The sequence below is a fragment of the Saccoglossus kowalevskii genome, chromosome 1, assembly GCF_978046115.1.
Source record: "Saccoglossus kowalevskii chromosome 1, keSacKowa6.1, whole genome shotgun sequence".
In the NCBI taxonomy this organism is placed as follows: Eukaryota; Metazoa; Hemichordata; class Enteropneusta; family Harrimaniidae; genus Saccoglossus; species Saccoglossus kowalevskii.
This window is the reverse complement of record NC_140641.1, coordinates 22,989,125-23,009,786: the sequence shown is the minus strand read 5'-3', so window position 1 is coordinate 23,009,786 and position 20,662 is coordinate 22,989,125. Positions and strand designations below refer to the sequence as shown.

Genomic DNA, 20,662 nt, shown 5'->3' with positions numbered 1-20,662 from the left:
ATATATCGCTGAGTCTTGTATCGAACATGACGTGGTGCGACGACCACCGCCCTTTAATTTGACATCCATGGTATATAAGTAACAGGTGCATGTATTACCACATTCACTCTAAAGTAGCATTGAACCCTATCAAAATATTCAATGTAAACAGCAAATACCTTCTAAGAAAGTGAATACAGTATTGCCTGAATTTCTTTTGGGAGATGATTGATAAGAAAACATGTAGACATTGGGTTATTCAATTATTCTGAATTTATTTTATCTCAGTTTGATTATTTTTCTTAAAACACATACATTAAAATTGACAGCCAAACTGTAGATGTAATGTCACAAGTTTACTAGACTAAAACAGAATGGAAGCTCTATTATACAGTTATTGGCTGATGTCTCACAACACAATATTGCCATGGTTCAAACTTCTATAGACACATATACTGTGTGTCTGTGACATATGCTACCTAAATGACCATATAGTGGCCAGCTGTTCCTAATAATAAACGCAATGTAATGTGACATTTAATTGGTTCACTGGAGTCACATGTCTCGTTTCACTGATAATTCAAAATTAATATATGAATGTATATATTTATCAATAAACTATTTTACATGGCCTAATTTTGGCGTAAATTGTCCTACAATCCTCTACCACTGAATCTTTTCAGCTTGGTTAAGTTAAAAACAACAAAAGATTTTCTTTTGGCAGTTAAAAAAAAAAAAATTATAAAACACTGGACGGAAGAAATATCAAAGTATGTGCATAAAATTTCGATGTTTTTTATTTGATTTTGTGAGATCATTTGACAGTAAACCTGAATTACAAGGACATCTAAATTTACTCTTGAAGTGAAGTAGGTTATTCCAAATATCAAACTGAAAAAAGATAAGTTTGTGAATATTTTACAAACTTGATATCTTACTTTATAAGTACAACACTGCCATAACATACATAGCAAGGCAACTGAGAAAAAAAAAAAAATATAATTCAAGTAATTTGCATATTTAATCTGGCACTTTTCTCCAGCAAAAAGGAAAACTGGAAGGCAGCTTGATTAAAAGATACACACATGATTTTTTTCTAGAATTTTGTAAATAAAAAAGAAAGTATTTATTGTTCCACAAAAACTCCTGGTCTCTTTAATCCCAATATAGACTGAGGTAAGATTCTCGTATTTTAAATTTTCTGAGGTCTTTATACGACATCATTCTGCTTTTGTATGTAGTTCCCTTGCAATCCTCGGGTAAGAGATACCCGCCATCTGGTGGTATTTTCAAAAGCTGTGGTCCACCAAATGTGCCATGAAAACCAACTTTTCGGTTTCTTTTCACATTGTGTTCATACGTTCCTGGCCTGCAATAAAAGATAAGTGGATTGTTATCGGTTAACTGATAAGGTTAAGTCAAATTGTGTCTGTCTAATAACCAATCATATTGCAAAATAAATATCAAGTGTTGATCATCTCACAATGGAATAAGAAAAAGATACCAAACACAAGTAGTGCAAGACATTCTCTTAAAAATGAAAAGAGATGCAAATTACAGATATGACTTACCCAGGTGTGAGATCTGGATCTTTTTGTATTTTTGGAAATCTTAATGCACCTGCTTCAAAAGGCTTATAGGCTGTCGTACTGGTCATAGGTTGAGTCACGTCTGTTTGGTATGCTGAAGGGCAAGGAGTTTTTTCCTAGAAAATAAACAAAGAAGAATTAGAACACAATACGATACAATGAAAGGCATAAAACTGAGGATGTTATAAAAGTTTAATAAATGAATTTTTTTATAAATGATTGTCAAAATTCAAATTGACATTATCGCAAGTTCTAATTAATATTAATGAGTTAGTTCAACATTCATTCAGCAAACCCTTCATTTTGAATAAGTTAGTGGTTGCAGTTGCTATGTCATGTCAGGATTGTGCGCATATTATTTATGGGCGTAGAGAATGTGGAGCCACTCATTGTTAAAAACTTTATTTTATTTTCACTTAGAATTTATTTTCGCTATATACAATGAAGGGATGAATCAAATAATGGGATGAAATAATTTTCCTATATTACACATTCAACTTCACACAGAACATTCAAAATGTCTTTTCAGCGAAAATTAATTTCAACTAAAATAAAATATTTTACAGTACTTGAATTGTGTTTACAACAAATTATTTTATACCTGGCATATGTTTATAAACTAAGGTACAGCCTTCTGCCTTTCACTGTACAACTGATACCCAAAATTTGTTATATAAATTGATTTACAATTATTTTTTGTTCAGATGTTCATTTGTGGTATGACTTACCATAAATTCTTTTCTAAATCTCGGTCCTGTCCTGGCTCCGAGTGAGTATCCTCTTTTGCTTGTTACTTGGTTATTAATATGGTAGACAAACCCACTGACCTGAAAAAAATATATCAATAATTTTAATATAAAATCTGGAATTTCAAAAGACACCTGCCACAGCTCAAAAAGAGTACTAACCTTACATTTTTTCGATCAGTTGAGAAAAATTATTCAGCAAAAATGTTTACTCAGAAAAAATATTTCCTGAATACTCAATAGTTTAATTTAGTTGCACAGAAAATTTTGCAAAAGTCGCGACTCGTTTCACTGCTATAAAATTTTGGAACTTTCTTTTGGTTTACAATATTGCACTGTCTACAGTGCTGTAGCAGTATTGTAATTTGGAAAACCATCTCACCTCATGATTGTCATATGTACCAGGTGCCCTGTTCGGTGATGACTCGGCTTGCAGGATTACCCCCACTCTGGTTGGCGGAACCTTAGCCGGAAATAACGGCCTGTCTAGTGTTGTACCAAAAGAAACATTGCTTGTTTTCTCTCTACCAAGAAGCGCTGTAAATAAAATCAGCAATTGTTAAAAAATAAAATTAAGCCGAATTTTACAACCACCATGTTTTGGTAAAAAAGACAACTTTTTGTAATACCTAATAACATAGATCTATAGATCTCGCATCAGCCCGAAGTTGTTCACAGTGAAAAAGCTTTGTTTCTTCTGAGCTAAAGACGCATTGATCATGTAAATACACTACAGACGCATTATGTCATGTCCCAAAAAACGGAAAATCAGGAAACAAACTAAGAACGTATAATTTGTTTAAAATGGAATATGAATTTGAAGGATATTTAACAGAAATTCAGGACTTCAATTTGAGAAGAATGGTTACCAAGTTTAGACTTAGTGACCATAATTTGGAAATTGAATTGGGCAGGAGAAAATTTCCAAGAATGGAGGCAAATTACAGATTGTGTAAAAAATGCAACACAGGTACTGTAGAAGATGAAAAACATTACATCCTTGACTGTTGCTTCTTCACTCAAGAAAGAAATATCCTCTTAGAAGATTGTAAATTAGAAATGTGCAGTACAACTAACCGAAATTTAATATTCACTTGCATCATAAATAGTAGTACTGCACTTGCAAAATACTTAAAAAATACAATTTATAAAACCTAATTGTACTACGCATTTTATATATACCCTTTGATTTGTTTGTAATTTTGAAACTTTTGTTGTTTTTGTTTATTTGTGTTTGTTTTTTTCTGATCTGTATCCTTACCATACAGCACCCACTGATGGTGCAGTTGTGTAATAAAGTTATTATTATTATTATTAAGTGACGAAAACAAGGCCAAATTAATTTCGAAAAAACGTCCGTTGCTGGGCCACTATCGAGGGGAATGTTGCATGGTTATAAATCGAATGTCAGTTTACGCTTACAGCCTTAAAATTGTCTGGAAATAACATGAGTTGTTTTAATGTGTAGGATCGATGTTACCGAGCGCCTTGCATGTGCACGTAGTGACCTTCGTGAGTAAATAATTGTCAGTGGTCTACCTAAAACGTTATCCAAACTTCACCACGTAAAATCAGCCTGTGGTTGAATAAGATGGCCAATAATTAGATAACATCGGCTTACTTACCCTCTAATGATGTAGCCATTTTGGCGTTGAACCGCGACGTGGACTCTGACCGCGATCGTTGAATTTGCAACTATGTCGCCGTGTTCTTCAAATCGAATAATAATGACTTGTTTAGCGTCCGTAACCATGGATTGATACTGTCCTCTTTGCGGCGTGTTGTAAAAAATGTTGAATATAGAAGTTTGTGCCGTAACAATGAAATATTGTTAGTATAGATAAAGTAATTTGTTCAAACATATTCTTTTAATTGACAGAAAATGCTTATATATTTATGTTTTATGCCGAAATAATACAAATGTCGTAATAAATCGTGTTTTACGTTAACAAACGAAAGAAGTACCAACATTTGTTCAGGAGGGCGCACTACATACAATAATGGCGACGTTTAGGTAATGTCACGATGTTGCGCGCTGGATATTTTCACGGTATTGTCCACAGTTGTTCACTTATATTTGTTAATTTACCAAACAAACACCAAGAGGAGCGTACACTTCCTATGGTTAGACGTGTTTTTGCTGGCTTTGTGTTTCTTTTAAGTAACTAACCCAACTTTCCGACATGGCCACTGCTTTGAGTGAAGATGTGTTGTTAGTTGTCAGTCACGTTCGTCACAAGAAGAGAGACGGCTCCTTGTATCTGATGACTGAAAGAATAGGCTGGATGGAAGGAAGTCGCCAAATGTTTTCTATTAGCCATTTATATGCGGATATTAAAAGTAAGTTGAACAAATGTAGTGCAATGTCATCTGGTATATCTTTCTACTTCATTCGGTGGAAGTGAGAAAAGTATAATTATGTGTATGTAGGTAGCAGCTCGGAAACCATAATACAACATCTTTGTTCACCAGAGAATAAATAACATTAGTGTTGGTGTGTTCTTAACTTGTTTGTAAATTGAAATTTAGTCTTTAATGCTTTAGAAAAAGATTTTTTTTTTATTTGGTTCAGTGAGGGACGGTGGTTCATGGAATAAATATTAACTCAAAACAATAAAATAAAATTGTATACCGATGTCATTAACATCTGTTGGTTAACAATGTCCAGTAGTAGTTCTTTGGTACAGGACCTGATTGAACTGGTAATTACTGTAAAATCCTTTTCGTTTTTAATTGATTTCATTTAAGTTAGTGAACCAGCAATCCAATGCAATCTAGTGAAATGTGATGAATTTCAGTTTAAACTATATATTTTTTGTGAAAGCTGATCAGCAGACTATAGCTTGCCTTATACATGTAAGGCATACCCACTGGCAAAAAGTGCTTCTGTTGTGTATAGATGAATGTAAGCAAAACAACTGTTTAGAAAATGGAGTGGATTTAAGGTCGCATAGATATTCATTAATTTTCAATTCACTGGTTTGTGAATGAGGTAACACTTTCTATAGTGGTTATCTTTATTTAATTTAAAACATTTGGCTAATGGAAAAATCTTTATTGACATAACCTGATAGAATGGACAATATGCTGCTACATTATTCATTGGGAGTTATCATACTGAAATATACATTTGATTCTCATTTACACCAACATTTGACATTTCCTTTCTGTAGTGCAAAAGATCAGCACAGAGGGCAAGGCTAAAGTTCAGCTACAACTAATACTACATGATGGCGGTGCAAACACTTTTCACTTTGCCAATGCAGAACGTACAAGTGCCTTGAAAGATAGAAATGATGTTAAAGAACTCCTGCAACAGCTACTGCCAAAATTCAAGACTAAAGCTAATAAAGAATTGGAAGAGAAGAATAGGTATAGTACCGGTATACCAGTAACCTAGCTTGCAACTTATTTTAATTCTAGTAGTAATCTTGTGCTATAAAATTAAAGAAATTGGAGAAACTGAGCAGACAAATATAATATATAGAAAATGGTATTAGAAAGGACTATGATTACCTACTACTATTTTCTATATACCGTAGTTTTATGCAAGGTGTCACTCTCTGTATGTGTGTGAAGGATAGAGTCATTCTTTGATATGGGGATGTGTATGGCAAATGTCTACTTATTTAGGGTTTAAAAGGATAACAAATGATATAATTTACCAAATTTTACTCATTTCATTACTACATGTATTAGTCTAATATAAAATCAATTTGAGGAACCAAAAAGTAGAACCACAAATCATTGAATTTACTCCATAAATACAGATAATCTACAAAGTTCATGGTTTGAATGGGTAAAAAAAAATCCTGATATTTTTTGTAACACAGTGCAATAATGATGATAATAATGTTACTGCCAAAACTACCTGTTATATTGACACTGTAGCAAATATCTCATCATGTTGATTGTTTGGGATCATGTTACAAAGCTTAGAAACAAAGTGTGAAATTTTGGAGCTAGGCAGATTTCTACCTGCCCATATATAGCAGCCAGATATTAAAACAATGAACCATGACACATAAAAAGTTTGTGGTATGTCAATAAGGAAGGATTGATTATGCTAAGAGATACAGAATGATTCAGATCCCCACTATCTTTGATTACCGGTAATTCTAGGCATTTGAGCATTGTGCTCTCCTTATTTTGACCCCCTAGTTACATTATTTTGTCTTTAGTGTTGTATCTTATATTGCTTCCTGAAATATCACCACTAGTACTAGATGTAAAATATTTTATTATTTTTAAATTTCCAGAATGCTACAGGAAGACCCAGAATTATTTCAATTGTATAAAGATCTTGTTATGAGTGGAGTTATTTCTGCTGATGAATTCTGGGCTAATAGGACTGTGGTAAGTATCACTTATTGGCTGCATTCAGTATACATGTATGTCATCACTGCTGTACAGTATTTATTCTATTAGAAGTGCTTATGCTTATATTGCACCTATGTTTGATGGTCACTGTATTTCCCAGTCAGAGACTCTAAGCGTGGAAATTCAATTACAGCTAAATACAAAAGCCAATTCAGCCATGTTTGTGCTGCGTAAACATGAAAAATATAATAATTTTTCCTTTATTTTTGTTGTCAGTTGTGGTTACCTAATTGAAAAAATACTGATTGTTCACAGTTGTTTTGTTTTTCCAAAAACGAATATACTTTATTCAATTTCACAGGCCTTATGGCTCAGTCAGTTGAATTCTCACTCACAGTATTCTGAAATAAATAAACTGTTGATGGCTTGTTATTTTCTATGCATTTGATATAGAATGCATTTCGCATCAACAAACCATTCATAAAGTTTATAATTTAATGATCAGATCAGATTATAAGCTAACAACAAATATATTCCAGACTCCATATAAACTGTGTCATTCATGTCGATATGGTCAAGATTTAGACACCATTTTACATTGTGCTCAACAAGTTTTTTTGACAGTTTCACACAAGATCTATGTCATTTACCAATATAGGCCTGTGTCTGTAGTAACCTTATAACTGTTTTTATTTAGAATTCCACAGGTTCCCAGAATACCCAGCATCAGGATGTAGGTGTGTCGGCAGCATTTCTGGCAGACATTAAACCACAAACCGATGGTTGTAATGGTTTAAGATATAATCTGACAGCTGATATTATAGAATCTATATTCCGTACATATCCAGCAGGTATGTATTTTTATTTAATTTTTTGATCTAGGTGTTAAGCATGCATTTGTATGTAGTTCATTTGACTTGTGTTTGTTTCCGTTTGAAAAGTAGCATTTGAGCTATTGCATGATAAAAAAAAAATTGTTATATTTCTGCTGTCAGAAATATTAAATAAATCGATGATATCTACCGGTACTTGAGGACTTTATTTTATTTTATTGTGATTAAGTTAATGTGACTCGCTGTCTGAAGAAGCTCAGTGAAATGTTCTCAGAACAGAAAAATAATTATTTGTAACAAACATGATTTTAATATTTTTTATTGAGATACTCTAATGACAATAACATTTTTACTTGATAATTGCATGCTCTCTCTATATGAATAATAACAGCGCAGCTTTGATGCTTATTTACAGTTAAAAAGAAACATGCCGAAAATGTTCCAGATAATATGTCAGAGAGTGAGTTTTGGACAAGATTTTTCCAGTCCCATTATTTTCACAGGGATCGAATAAATGCTGGAAATAAAGACTTATTTACAGATTGTGCTAAGATTGATGAGAAAGGTATAATATGCTGTTTGATTGTAACATCTGCCTGTCTGTCTTGCATGTGTCTGTATGTTAACTTTTTCACCACCAGACTTTCGTGCTCAAATTTTTCTGCACTTTTTTCTTATATTCTCCAATATATCTGTAAATGAACCTAATTTTAGAGCCAACAGACGAAATTTTAGTAAATTTTCTGTTTTTGCTCAAAAAATTTGGCTATTTTTGTCCCAATTTTCTGAAGAAAAGTGCAGACTATAAACAAGACTATTTTTGGATATGTGACTGGTGGTGAAAAAGTTACTAGTAATATCTTCAGATTGTCAGTTGCTTCTGTCATGATTGGATAGTTTATTGCATTACATAGTTACTTCCATGGACATACCAAAATCAATGGGGTATAAAGCAGGTAATGTGTCAAAGGTGATGTCACCTGTAATCAGATTACTAGTAAAAGTGATTGGTGTCTGTAACTACTCCAGATTGAGAATATATAATTTATTCATGAATAAACTTATTTAAATGAACTAATTTTGTTAAATTGTTTAAAATTACTAATATACCATCTAATATCTATGTAATATTTTGTATCTGTGTCTTAAATCCCACCACAAATTGCCTGATTTGCTTGTATTCAACCACTTATCATACAATGTTGTATACCAGGTATGTCTGGCTGACATGTTTAAGTAAAACGTGAATCAAAACCAGTTTGCATATGAAAATGATTTTCCATAATTATTACAGAAATGAAGAAAGTTGTGAATGAAAGATTGGATGATCCATTGTTAGATTTAAGTGGTATGTCAGATAGCTCATTTGGTGAGGTAATGTTTACTTTTTTGTAAAACCATTTTTCGCACCAATAAGTGACTTGGTTAATTAAATAACCATGATTGTTGCGCCATATTCTGTGTAAATATAACAATATATTTTATAATGTGCATAAATCAGAATTATTTTATGAGCTGGGTTTTCATTTCACTTATTTAAATCCAGTGAATATTCAAATATAACAATAGAACCTATATTCTTCACAAAGCAGTGAATTTAAAAGCTAGTGAATATTCTGGTGACATCACATCTGCTAAAATTAAACACAGTGAAAATGTCCCCTCTTATCTAGTATATGTTGTATGGTGGACTTGTATCAGCAATAAGGTAGCAAATGTGGCTTTATATTGTCATCATGAACATGCATGCATTAAACTTGTAAACTCAATGAATTTTCTGCATCAGATAAATTTATGTCTGAAAATTGCATAACACATTAGGAATAGGGAATTTCTGGTAGTAGTAGTAGTCCAGAGTTTTAAATCCGGTTTGGTCCCCGAAGACGAGGGTGGCCGGATTCACCTTAAACTAGTGGCAATCGCTCTTACCCCCTCCCTCCACTTTGCATGATTTAAAGCATCCCTCATCCTCATCCTCATCCCAATCTTCCCACTCTCCTCCTCCACTTGCATCTTCCACGTCTTCTTTGGCCTTCCCCTTTTCCTTGGACCGCTCACCTCTAAATCAAGGGCCCTTAATACATGCCCATCCTCCCTCCTCAGCACATGCCCATACCAACGTACCCCATTTGCCTTCGCCAACCGATCTACCGCTTCCTTCAAACCCAACATCTGCATCAAGTCCTTAGTTTTCTTTCTGTCCATCAACTTCACCCCACACATCACTCTCACCATCGCTCTCTGTCCTCCTTAAAATACCCATTTCATTTTCACTCAAACACCATGTCTTGCTCCCATACAGCAATGCTGATCTCACACAACTCTTATAAACTATTCCTTTCATCTCCAAGGGAAATCTCTTCCCATATAGTAGCTCTCCACATTCCCTAAACTTCACCCAAGCAAACCTTGCTCTAGCTGTCACAGCCGCCTCACACCCACCACCCACACTTATCTTGTCCCCCAGGTATGTAAACTCCTTCACTGTCTCAACCTCATCACACAACTTTTCTTCCTGTTCCACCACCCTTCCAACTCCATTCTTACATCTTCCACACGCAAAATCCCTTGCCAATCTTTGGGTCACCCTCTTTATCTTTGCACATCTCCCATGTATCCACTTCCCACATTTCACACACCGCACTGAATTTACCTTTACCCTCTTTCCACACATGCCACATGGGTCAACCTTACTCACCAAAGCTTTCTCCTCCGTCCCACTCACCATCACTTTTGTCTTTCCCAGATTTACCTTCAAACCCTTACTCTCAAATGCTTTTTTCCATTTTACAAACTTCTCCCTCAATCCCTCCATTGTGTCATCCATCAAGACCAAGTCATCAGCATACAACATCTCTCTCATCAGCCCTTCTCTTGCGCTCTCTGTAACTACATCAATGACAACTGCAAATATCAATGGTGATAGTACAGAGCCTTGATGCACACCCACCTTCACCTCAAACTCCTCTGACAACTCCGATCCTACTCTAACTCTTGTCTTTGCTCCTTCATACAAACTCATCACTGCTCTTACCATTGCCTCTGGTATACCTCTCTTCCGCATTGCCCACTCCATCACCTTCCTCGGGACTCTATCAAAGGCCTTCTCCAAATCCACAAAACACATATACAGTTTCTTCCCTTTTGCACGATATTCCTCTTGTATCCTCCTCAGAATAAACACTGCATCAATTGTTCCTTTCCCTGGCATAAAACCAAACTGCATCTCATCCACTTCCACTAATTTCCGGATTCTATTCACTATCACCCTCTCCACAATTTTCATTGCATGCTCTAATAGGGAATAATAATAGGGAATTTCTGGTGAGTGTACAATTAATGTGGACTTTTTGTTAACAGGGTTATGGTGTTGGTGCTAAAGACAGTAAATCATCAGGCAATATTAGCAATACTAATTTAATAAAAAGGTTTAATCATCATAATACCAGGGTACTTGGTGTCTCAGAAAAAGCTGGGTAAGTATGCTTGCCCAATATACGTTGAGACTTACACTTGATTATGTAATAAGGCACACCAGATATGAATAGTGAAGGATTCCATTAACTATATTCTTGTGGATTGGCATAGAGTGTGATGGTATCATTTCCTTTTGGAAAACCTTGCTTTCTCATAAATGTTAGATTTGTATATATTTATTTTTTTAAATTTGCATTCTAGCATCTGTGATTCAAACTCTATATGTCTCCCTCTTTTCCCTTCCATTGTTGCTGTTTGGATTTTTACAGTACTAGTATACAAAGTAGCAGCATTGAATCACAGCCAAGTACAAGTACAGGCAGCTCTTTGCCAAATAAAAACAATTCTCACATTGCTAATAACCAATCCAATGGTAGGAATATATCGTCAGTGAACTCAAATACAACTCAGGATGAAACTGTGCCCTCAAAAAGGATGAGGATAAAAGAAGCTATTGAATATGAGGATTTAGTGCCAGAGACTAGACCTCCTGCTGTGATGTTGAACTTAGATAAAGCTGAACGATACCACCATGGACCCATGCCGGTCAGTAAAATGGACTATGCAACAACGGAGGAGATGATAAATGCTACTCAAGTCATCAGGGAAGACATGGCACAAGCTAAGCCAACCCTCTTTCAGGTAGGAGTTGTGTGCAATTCCGTCTTTTCATCTTCATGTTTTCGTCTATTAATTCACAGTCCTTCCACTGTGATTAATTCAAAGTAAGTTTATGTTGGAATCAACAGAATTATTTGAATAGGTCTGTGCCTGCCGAATTGCAGTTTGATGTACACATACAAATGTTTTCTGTGTATTGAAATCTGACCTTTCATTTCTTTGTAGACTATTCATGGTAGTGTTGCCAGTAGTGTTGTCAGTGAATTATCACCAGGGGGAAGTCTTATGCATGGTCTTGGTCAACAACCATTACATCGTAAGTTTGTGTCTGTCTGTTCCAAGCACACGCAGATAATATAAATCTAACCTTTTTGCAAATCACTGTGAGGGCACATTTTGTGTGAAAACATTCAGTGGAGTAATATTTCTTTATGAGATTTCTTAACATCATCAAAACAAATTCTACAGAAAATGCCCTTCTGTGACCTATATCTTTCAGGGTATTTGTAGAGATTGTCATAGTTGTGTAACTGAACAACGTTCAAAATAGAAAATAGATTACGAAGATTTTCCTGGCTGGTAGCTTCATTAAATTTTCATATTATTCAGAGCTTTATAGTCAAGACATTCAAGTCGAGATGAAAAACATGTACAGTGCACTCTGTGAGCTTCTGAGGCATTTCTGGAGCTGTTTCCCGGTCTCTTCAAAATTCTTGGAAGAGAAGGTGACGAGAATGAAAATAAATCTTGAACGGTTCCAAACATCCAAGTTGCAACCTTTCAGGGAGAAATTAGCCATGCAACATTTTAATGTGAATGTAAGTATGAATAATGTTGTCTCTGGGGGCTGTTAAGATCTTATATTTGTGCAATAATTTACTTAATAGATCATGCCATTCTAATTTAACAGTTTAAATTAGGTTTTCTGAAATGAATATTTAGTGCTTAACATCATTGAGTATAACCACATGATGTAAATATGCCATAAGGAATTATGAAAAAACAATTAGCACTAATGTCGCATGTTTGTAATCAAGGGAAATAAAATTGTGTAAAGAGAAAAAAAAAAATGTCGCATTTTAAAATTGTATTTTTTGGCAAAAGCTCTTTCAATTGTGAGTAATTTTACCAAAAAACAAATTTGAAAGTTACTGTGTTTGTGAGTTTTACTGACGTATTGCACCATTTATCAACTGAGTTATTATTGTCTTGAGCACAATAAATTCAGCCATGCATTGCTGTTAGAATTCTATTTGAGTGTGTACTAAATGCAGCTAACTGGGAAGAATGTAATGTTCAAAATTCCCTCAAAGTCAGGGGTAACATAATTAAAATAGTCATTCTGTGAATATAAAGGGGACGAACCTTACTAATCAACAGATAGGTGTGCATATCAGACTAATCTTAATGGAAAATGTGTCATGTTGAATATTGATTTTGTATTTCATCTTCGATCATCCAACAGAGAATCCTCCATGCCATTCAGTGACTTGATGGCATGCTGAAAAGCTGAAAACGCATTTACAACCAAAGCAACAGACCTTCTCAGTGATATTCAAATATTAGCAAGAAACTCCTGATACGAATATGTTGCGAACACCAAAACTGTTACATTTATCATACTAGGTTTATTACCTACTTCACATGCAAACAAATTTCAAATTCAATTTTGCTGACAATACAACTTCATTACAACAGGTATTACAACACTTAATTTGTGTGTAGTTTTGTCGACTTTTAGATTCTGATCTTCATTTCATTAACATTATTTTAACACTATATAAGTTCACTGTTTCCTGCAAGAATACTGGTAAACTGGACCCACACAAATGTCACATCTACTTGATGTTATATTTTGTAATTTTTACAGCTAATAAACCACATGGAAGAACTTTTGGAAACTGCTTATGGAAAGTTCACATCCTGGCAAGCCAGAAGAATGGGATCTATTGTAAGATAACCCAAGATGAAGATCTTGACTAGAAAAGTTCACACATACAGTGAAAGTAATCACTCAGCATGCTCAAGATACTTGTAACTTTGATTGTTGCAAGAAATCAGTGACTACCATGGAAACGCACAAAGTGAATTTACCATATATGGCAAATCGTGGATGTGTAGACTCAATCTTTATAAGCTCAATTTCAAGTCAGGGCTATTTTGTAACTCTGGTAAATCTATTGATACTTGTGTATTAATGAATAAATGGTCGAATGAAGATGCCATGTTCAAACATGAAAGTTATCAGTGCATATTAATATATAGCCATGTCGTGTTATTATTGATATTATCTCATGCTGTTTATTTACCATTTATTACTGAACAAGACGTCATAAATTGTACAATACCTCCATGCAGCATCTAAAGATGAAGCCACATTTTGATTGCTCTTAGATATCACAAATATTCTCATTGTTTCCGTGATACCTAATAGATGCAGTGGCACATTGATAACAATTATGTGATCAGATTCCAGTTACTGCACCATCCTGACTCCTCTAAGTACTTCAGTCGAGTCAAAGCACAAGGTGGAGAAACCTGTCAACAAACAAGCTGCTCTCTGATTGGTCTGACTGCTAGTGTTGGGTAACCAATCAGGCTCAAGCTTGTAGGTAGCTTTGCATTGCCACCGTTACTCTTGTGCTATAATCATTGTCTCAATATTCTCCCAATGATGTATTGCCCCGATTGCTTCTGACCAATAGCAGTTGAGGAACTAGTCACATGTCAAGGTGTATGTGATTGATGTGTAACATTTCTAGTCTGAATTTCAGAATTTTTTTTTTTTTTTTCTACTGCCATGTAAGTACACATTTTGTAATCAGTATGAATAACAAAGAAATAAATTTCATACATTTTACTTGATCTTTGATGTTCGTCTTGCTGATTGTGTTGTGATTGTGTTGTGATTGTGTTGTGGTTGTTGTGAAGTGTGCTTTATATGTGTACTATACACTTTGTATACATTATATGGGACTAGGTATTGAACAATATTCCACCCAAAGGTGAGGTATACTGTAGTAGAACATGTTGAAATTGCTGCATGCATTTTTAGTGGATTTGACTCTTGGCATGAATTCACAGAATCTTAATTTAGCTAAAGTGTTGACTATCTCATTGTGAGAATATACTTAAATTACAGATTACATGTACCTAAAATGACATGCTAGCTAAAGAGAAATGTTTTACAGTATATCTATTCTAACAGGTGCTCACATTTGTCATGTGCTAGCAATAATTTTGAGTTTCTTTCATTCAATATTGTTTTGTTTATATAAACATTTAAGTTTGTCACCTACACAAAATAGAAAACAAGGCAAGCTGAAAATGTATAAATTATCTAATTAAAATGCACCTATTAAACCAAAACCATCTGTACAAACAGCAGGTTCGGACCCCCCCCCCCCCCATTGAAAGATTTATTCAATTTGTTTTTGTATAATAGTCTGGTGATGTTAAAGTTTGGACCCCCCCCCCATAAAAAAAATCCTGTATCCGCCCCTGTTAATCATGATTCAGTTTCAGTTTCAGACTTTTACAATGTCTGTATGATTATTTCTGTGACAAAATAATACATAATTATGCGTGTGTAGGCTGTAATATTATTTATATTGTAAAGAAAGAAACAGTTCAAATATTGCCACCATGCTTTAATTGTTATTTAATTCAAGCAGTTCTCGAATTGTTTTCGAAAATTAAAACATCATGTACTTTAAATATATAAAAATCTGTGAGTGGTAGTCTTCGTGATAACACAATATTTGAACTGTATGCAGTCACTGTTCATCAATCTACACCATCTCATTACAATGCTTGTATCAAAGCTCCAGATGGTAAATGGTGTAAATTTGATATTGACAGTGTGACAATATTTTATAATGCAGATGCAGTTCTCACTGAAGTATATTTACTATTTTATCTGTGAAAATTAGGCACTAATGTTTTTGTAAGATAAGTATATCAATCATGCAGGTTTTGTGGACTGCTTCTCCACTGCTGTTTCAATTCCAAAACTTGAATGTATTCAAAATTAATTATAATGATGCATATTTATATTAAAACAAACTATGATAAATGAAATATTATATAACAAGGGGAAAGGTCACCATAGTTTAACTATGTTTTTTATTCTGGTGCCTTGTGTACACATTTGTTTTTTATTGAATATGACAATATTTTAATCTTGCAACACCTCGCATGCAGTTGTTTTTCCCTTTGTGTCTAGCCCCATGGTCGACCACTAATGAGAGAAGTATTTCCGGGATATATTCAGTGTCTCAGACTGAAGATAGTTTTTTTTAATTTTAATTGTATGCAATGATATTCCCACGTTGAAATAAAAGCAACTGAATATCGTCATCTTGATTAGAAATCCAAGAAAAGATCACACTCTCCGCCGAAAGCATCGTAACACCACAGTCACTCTACTAGTAACACAAGCGAAACTGTGATTGTGACAACCTTTGTGTTGTTCAATCTCGAACGAAGAGGGCGTGTCGCAAAGCACGATGGGAGTGCGAACTGTAATTTGACCTTTTTTGTCTTAGCGTCGACTCTAATGTTGGTGTGGTTATTTTTTTCGGCGAATGCATAACGGTAAGGCTAATACTGATGTTTAACTGTTAAAAATGAGTACTAAATAGTCAGTTTTAAAACCGGAGTGATTGCATGGTTTATTCACAATTCTTACTTATAAATATGAACGGGTTAAAACCGGATTTCGTTGTTGTCCGCTGTAGTGTACTGATGACCCGTAATTGATCTTAATTGATCGTGATATATGGAAATGGGTAATTTCAGCTCTGAATCACGCGGCTGCGTTTGTTTGTTAACGTTTTGTCTTCATGGTAGTTAGTAGAATCGCAATTAAGGCTTTCATTTCCCAGAATCACAGTCACGCTTGTGTAGCAGCTTTTACAACTATGTAAAGACCCAATTAATTTTCAGTAAATATTTATGCATACTGATCACCTAATATGCATAATTAATCAACTTTCACACTGATATCCCAAGTACTAATCATCACATTTCAATTTCCTAATTTGCATAATAATTCCTAATTTTTTGGTTCTAACCACATTTCAATTAAACTTGGTACATAGATGGTCTGTTACATTGCACATATTAGTTTTACACTCAAATCTGTTCATATTATTATCTCAAGTAATTGTGAATTAATTTTGAATGTGTCTTCAATACATTCAACTTTTTTAAAATACTGTATGCATCATGGGAGAATGAACACTATTGGGATTCCGATTGTAAATTTTAAAGTCTTTGTGATACACTGCCATTAACACATCATTCCCACAGATAGCAAATATGTTTTACAAATAAAATTCAATATTTTTTCACATCAGTTGATCGAATGAATTGTATATCAATATTGTTTATTAAACAGTAGTTGAATGTATGCCATCTCATTCCGAATTCATTTTCTTTTCTCTTTTCTGATTATCTAGTATACATTAATATCCAGTTCAAGATACTAAAATGCCGCGACTCAAGAAAAAAAGTGCTGCATTAAGGCGTATGCGTGGTCGTAAATACATGCAAGAACAGAGAGCGAAAAAAAAAAGGTAAGTATCCTAACAAGAGCATTAGATCAAACTATGTCGCCATGCAACACTTATATAAAATCTGAATTGGTTACTGTAAAACATGTCTTTTTCGCGAGCATGTCTTTTTCACGAATTTAGCAAGAGAACTGATTCGCTAATTCAAAATGTCGCTAATGACTTTATTATCAATTCAAAATGGCCGCCAAACAAAGAAATCAACAATGACAAGAGAGATTCGCTATATCAACATTTCGCTATTACGTCATTTTACCACAATTCGCTAAAATTGCATGCCGCTTTTTCAACATGTTTTACAGTATTATATAATTATTATATGTTGTTGTCATCCAAAGCCATTTCTCAGACCAGCCTCATTGAATACATTCATATCATTGAGGATTTTTCGTTAAATATTTTTTATCTGCTATCATTTTAGTCAACTAATGCAAGAAATGATGGAGAAACAAGTTAGTGATGGGGAGAAGAAGATACAGGGTGAGGGAGTTGAAGAAACACAGAATTATGATGAAACTGCGAAGGCAAATGAGCATAAGACCCCATTGGATTTTGATTTCCATGTAAATGAGGTGAAAGTACAGAGCATGTATGTGGCAGGGAATCAAGACTCTGATGTGGATAAGGAAAAGAGGATCCAAGCCATGGGAGTTCTAGAAACACATGATTGTGGTGAAGTTCATGTTTCAGAGCACGAGGTAATGCAGGACAGTGACAGTGATCTACCGGTAGATATAAATGAAAAGGTACTGAGCATAGCAGAGAATCAAGGCTCTGCTGTAAATAAGAATATGACACAGGAGTTGGAGGATGAAGAAAAACATGTAAATAAAGAGAAGATACAATGCATAGATGGGACGGAGAATAAAGACTGTGATAATGTACAATCCACAAAGATGGAGCATGAATATGAATATGATGAAATGAGTACATCACAGACTATAAATGAGATTCCAATCTTTGAGGAGAATGCAGAAATACAGGTTGTTGATGATCTGAAGAAGCAAGGCAGTGATGCAGGTATGGAGACTGAGCAGCAAAAAGACTGTGATACAGTCACATATGAAGAGATGCTGGCTGAAGAAGAAGAAGAAGAGGAGGAGGAGGAGGTGGTGGAGGAGGAGGAGAAAAAGAAGAAGAAGAAGAAAAAAAGACAAAAGCATGATATAGATATGAAAGTACAAGACATAAAGATTGAGAACATTGAGGATACTGATATTTGTGAGAAAAGTGTTGAAAAAACATCTTCAAGCAATAAGTGTAATAAGAAAAGTAATAAAAAGGACACCTCAAAAGCAACAGGAGAAAAGAAAACAAAGAAAAAGGAAACATCATTTGAATGTAACGAGTGTGGTAGAGTCTTTGCTCAGAAACCTACTTTAAAAGTTCATATGCGAATACACACTAAAGAAAAGCCATTCAAATGTGAAGAATGTGGCAAGGCGTTTACTCACAGGAATACTTTAGCAGATCATAAAAGAATACATACTGGAGAAAAACCATTTGAGTGTGAGTCATGTAAAAAATGTTTTGGATCAAAGTCAAATTTGAGAAGTCATTTATTATCACATAACACTGATGTAAATAAAAAATTCAAATGTGTAATGTGTGAGAAAGCCTTCACGCAGAAGTTCCATTTAACCATCCATTTTCGTACTCACACTGGTGAGAAGCCCTACCAGTGTCAAATTTGTGGGCAATGCTTCAGTACAAGTAATAATCTAAAGTTGCACACTCGAATACATAATGAAGTACGAGAAAAACCACATCAATGTGAAGAGTGTGGTAAAACATTTGTAGACAAGACTGGACTCAGAGTACATAAAAGGACTCACACTGGTGAAAAACCATTTCAGTGTGAGCATTGTGGAAGGACTTTCACACAAAAAAGCCAGCTCGATGGTCACAAGGCTATCCATTCAGCAGAACGGCAATTCCAATGTGAAATCTGTGGGAAGGCCTTTAAAAAGAAGGTATACTTGAGAATGCATCTAAGAACCCACACTGGTGAAAAACCCCATAAATGTGAATTTTGTGGGCGATGTTTTACACAGAGAAGCATACTGACCCAACACTTGAGAACACACACTGGTGAGAAACCTTTTATTTGTGATCAGTGTGGACTGGGATTTGTACAGATGGGACACATGAAACAACACATGAAAAAGCATGCAAAGGAATTTCTAAAGCCTTGATAAAAATTCTGCTTGTAATCTAAAACTTCTCGTAATCCTCAAAACTCTTCTCAGCTACTGAGCACAGTAGCGGGTATGTTTATATTTGCTTTCCATTGATGGAAACCCTAAATATAATTGCATTTGTAATAACCATATTTTTATGGATGCTGTGTTACCTGTATTTAGAGACATTACTAAGAATTAACGTTTGTGTGATTTTTTTTTTTTTTTTTTTACTTGTATGTGCTATTGGAGAAATGCACGACTTTTTAGTTTCTGACTTGCTTGGAGTAGCATGCATTTACCACTCACAAATTGAGGTGAAACTAAGCTATGCAGTGTCTGCTATAACTTGTCATATTTGGTACAGTTGTACATGCATTTTTAACAATCTAACTCTTCTATTAACCCCTATTTTTTGTAAAATAGTTCATAGTGTGCTTCATATTTACATCTTAATTAATCGGAATCTTAATATATGAAATGCGAATATCTCATCTCTGCTAATGTACATAACATTATGGGGTGTTTGCATTGGAATTATATTAATATCATTAGGTACTAGTATTTGCTTTTTTAACGCTAGAATATAATATATGATACTCCCCTATTGCATGTTTTAAGTTGTGAACAAAAGTATGGAATCCATATCTATTTTGGATTCAAAGCACAAATTGGGATCTTGCCTGTTCTCTAATAGTGTTTGTGATCAACCATGTTCTACTGACACCTGTTTATGCAACTATAATATTCTTGAAGGCTATTAAAAGAAAAATTTATTTTATGAACTCGTTCCTAGTGTCTTATTAATTTGTAGATGGTTAAGAGACGATTACGAGTACAGGGGTAACTGAAGCCTGTAGGGTTGAAGAAGTTTATTAGAACTTTGGGGTTGTGATTGTTGTAAACTCCCATAGGATTGAAGCCCCCCCCCCCCCCCCCCCCCGAGAGGTAGGCGTTCAAGTTGCAATACTTAAACGCAGTATCTCCTCAACATACTTACAATTTACTGTTACAATTACAACTGTTCAAGATTTAGGCTCCAAATTAAACTTTTGGTTTCAAATTTGAAATATTACATGTATGCTACTATAAACCACTGTATTGTTCGTGCAAATTGATATAATATACAGTGGTTTATCCTGTGTGTGGGCATGTGGCTGAATCTTTCAGCACGGACGTGCTTTGTATATGCACATGTATTTCTTTCACATAGCTGCCATTTTTATCTTAACTGTTTTATAATAGATGTACAAAAAGATTTGCGAGGGGAAAATGTCTGTCTTCGTTGACTCAGTGTTGTAAATTTTTTTGTGGCTACAATAACTACATTTTTTAAAAATC

General features: G+C 34.5%; 3 protein-coding genes across 4 annotated transcripts; 2 read left to right on the top strand and 1 right to left on the bottom strand.

Annotated features, from left to right (window-relative positions):
* Positions 1-234: 234 nt before the first annotated feature.
* LOC100367972 (ciliary microtubule-associated protein 3-like) lies at positions 235-4,069 on the bottom strand. The gene is made up of 5 exons (XM_002733435.4): positions 3,940-4,069; positions 2,697-2,851; positions 2,297-2,395; positions 1,551-1,684; positions 235-1,348 (listed from the first exon to the last, which is right to left on the bottom strand). The coding sequence occupies exons 1-5, from the start codon at positions 3,956-3,958 to the stop codon at positions 1,135-1,137; spliced, it is 621 nt and encodes a 206-aa protein (XP_002733481.1). The 5' UTR covers positions 3,959-4,069; the 3' UTR covers positions 235-1,134.
* A 236-nt stretch (positions 4,070-4,305) lies between these two features.
* LOC100369312 (general transcription factor IIH subunit 1) lies at positions 4,306-13,805 on the top strand. Its single transcript, XM_006814826.3, has 11 exons — positions 4,306-4,654; positions 5,488-5,686; positions 6,574-6,670; positions 7,332-7,485; positions 7,883-8,032; positions 8,762-8,841; positions 10,828-10,943; positions 11,214-11,586; positions 11,791-11,881; positions 12,175-12,383; positions 13,436-13,805. Exons 1-11 carry the CDS (start codon positions 4,498-4,500, stop codon positions 13,523-13,525), a joined length of 1,716 nt encoding a protein of 571 aa, XP_006814889.1. The 5' UTR covers positions 4,306-4,497; the 3' UTR covers positions 13,526-13,805.
* A 2,225-nt stretch (positions 13,806-16,030) lies between these two features.
* LOC100369171 (uncharacterized) lies at positions 16,031-20,102 on the top strand. 2 transcript variants are annotated; one of them, XM_006814825.3, is made up of 3 exons: positions 16,031-16,161; positions 17,028-17,144; positions 17,563-20,102. In XM_006814825.3, exons 2-3 carry the CDS (start codon positions 17,059-17,061, stop codon positions 19,334-19,336), a joined length of 1,860 nt encoding a protein of 619 aa, XP_006814888.2. In that variant the 5' UTR covers positions 16,031-16,161; positions 17,028-17,058; the 3' UTR covers positions 19,337-20,102. The 2 variants fall into 2 exon arrangements, with proteins under 2 accessions (XP_006814888.2, XP_077864249.2); XM_078008123.2 differs by lacking the exon at positions 16,031-16,161 and adding an exon at positions 16,254-16,355.
* The last annotated feature ends 560 nt before the right edge of the window (positions 20,103-20,662 follow it).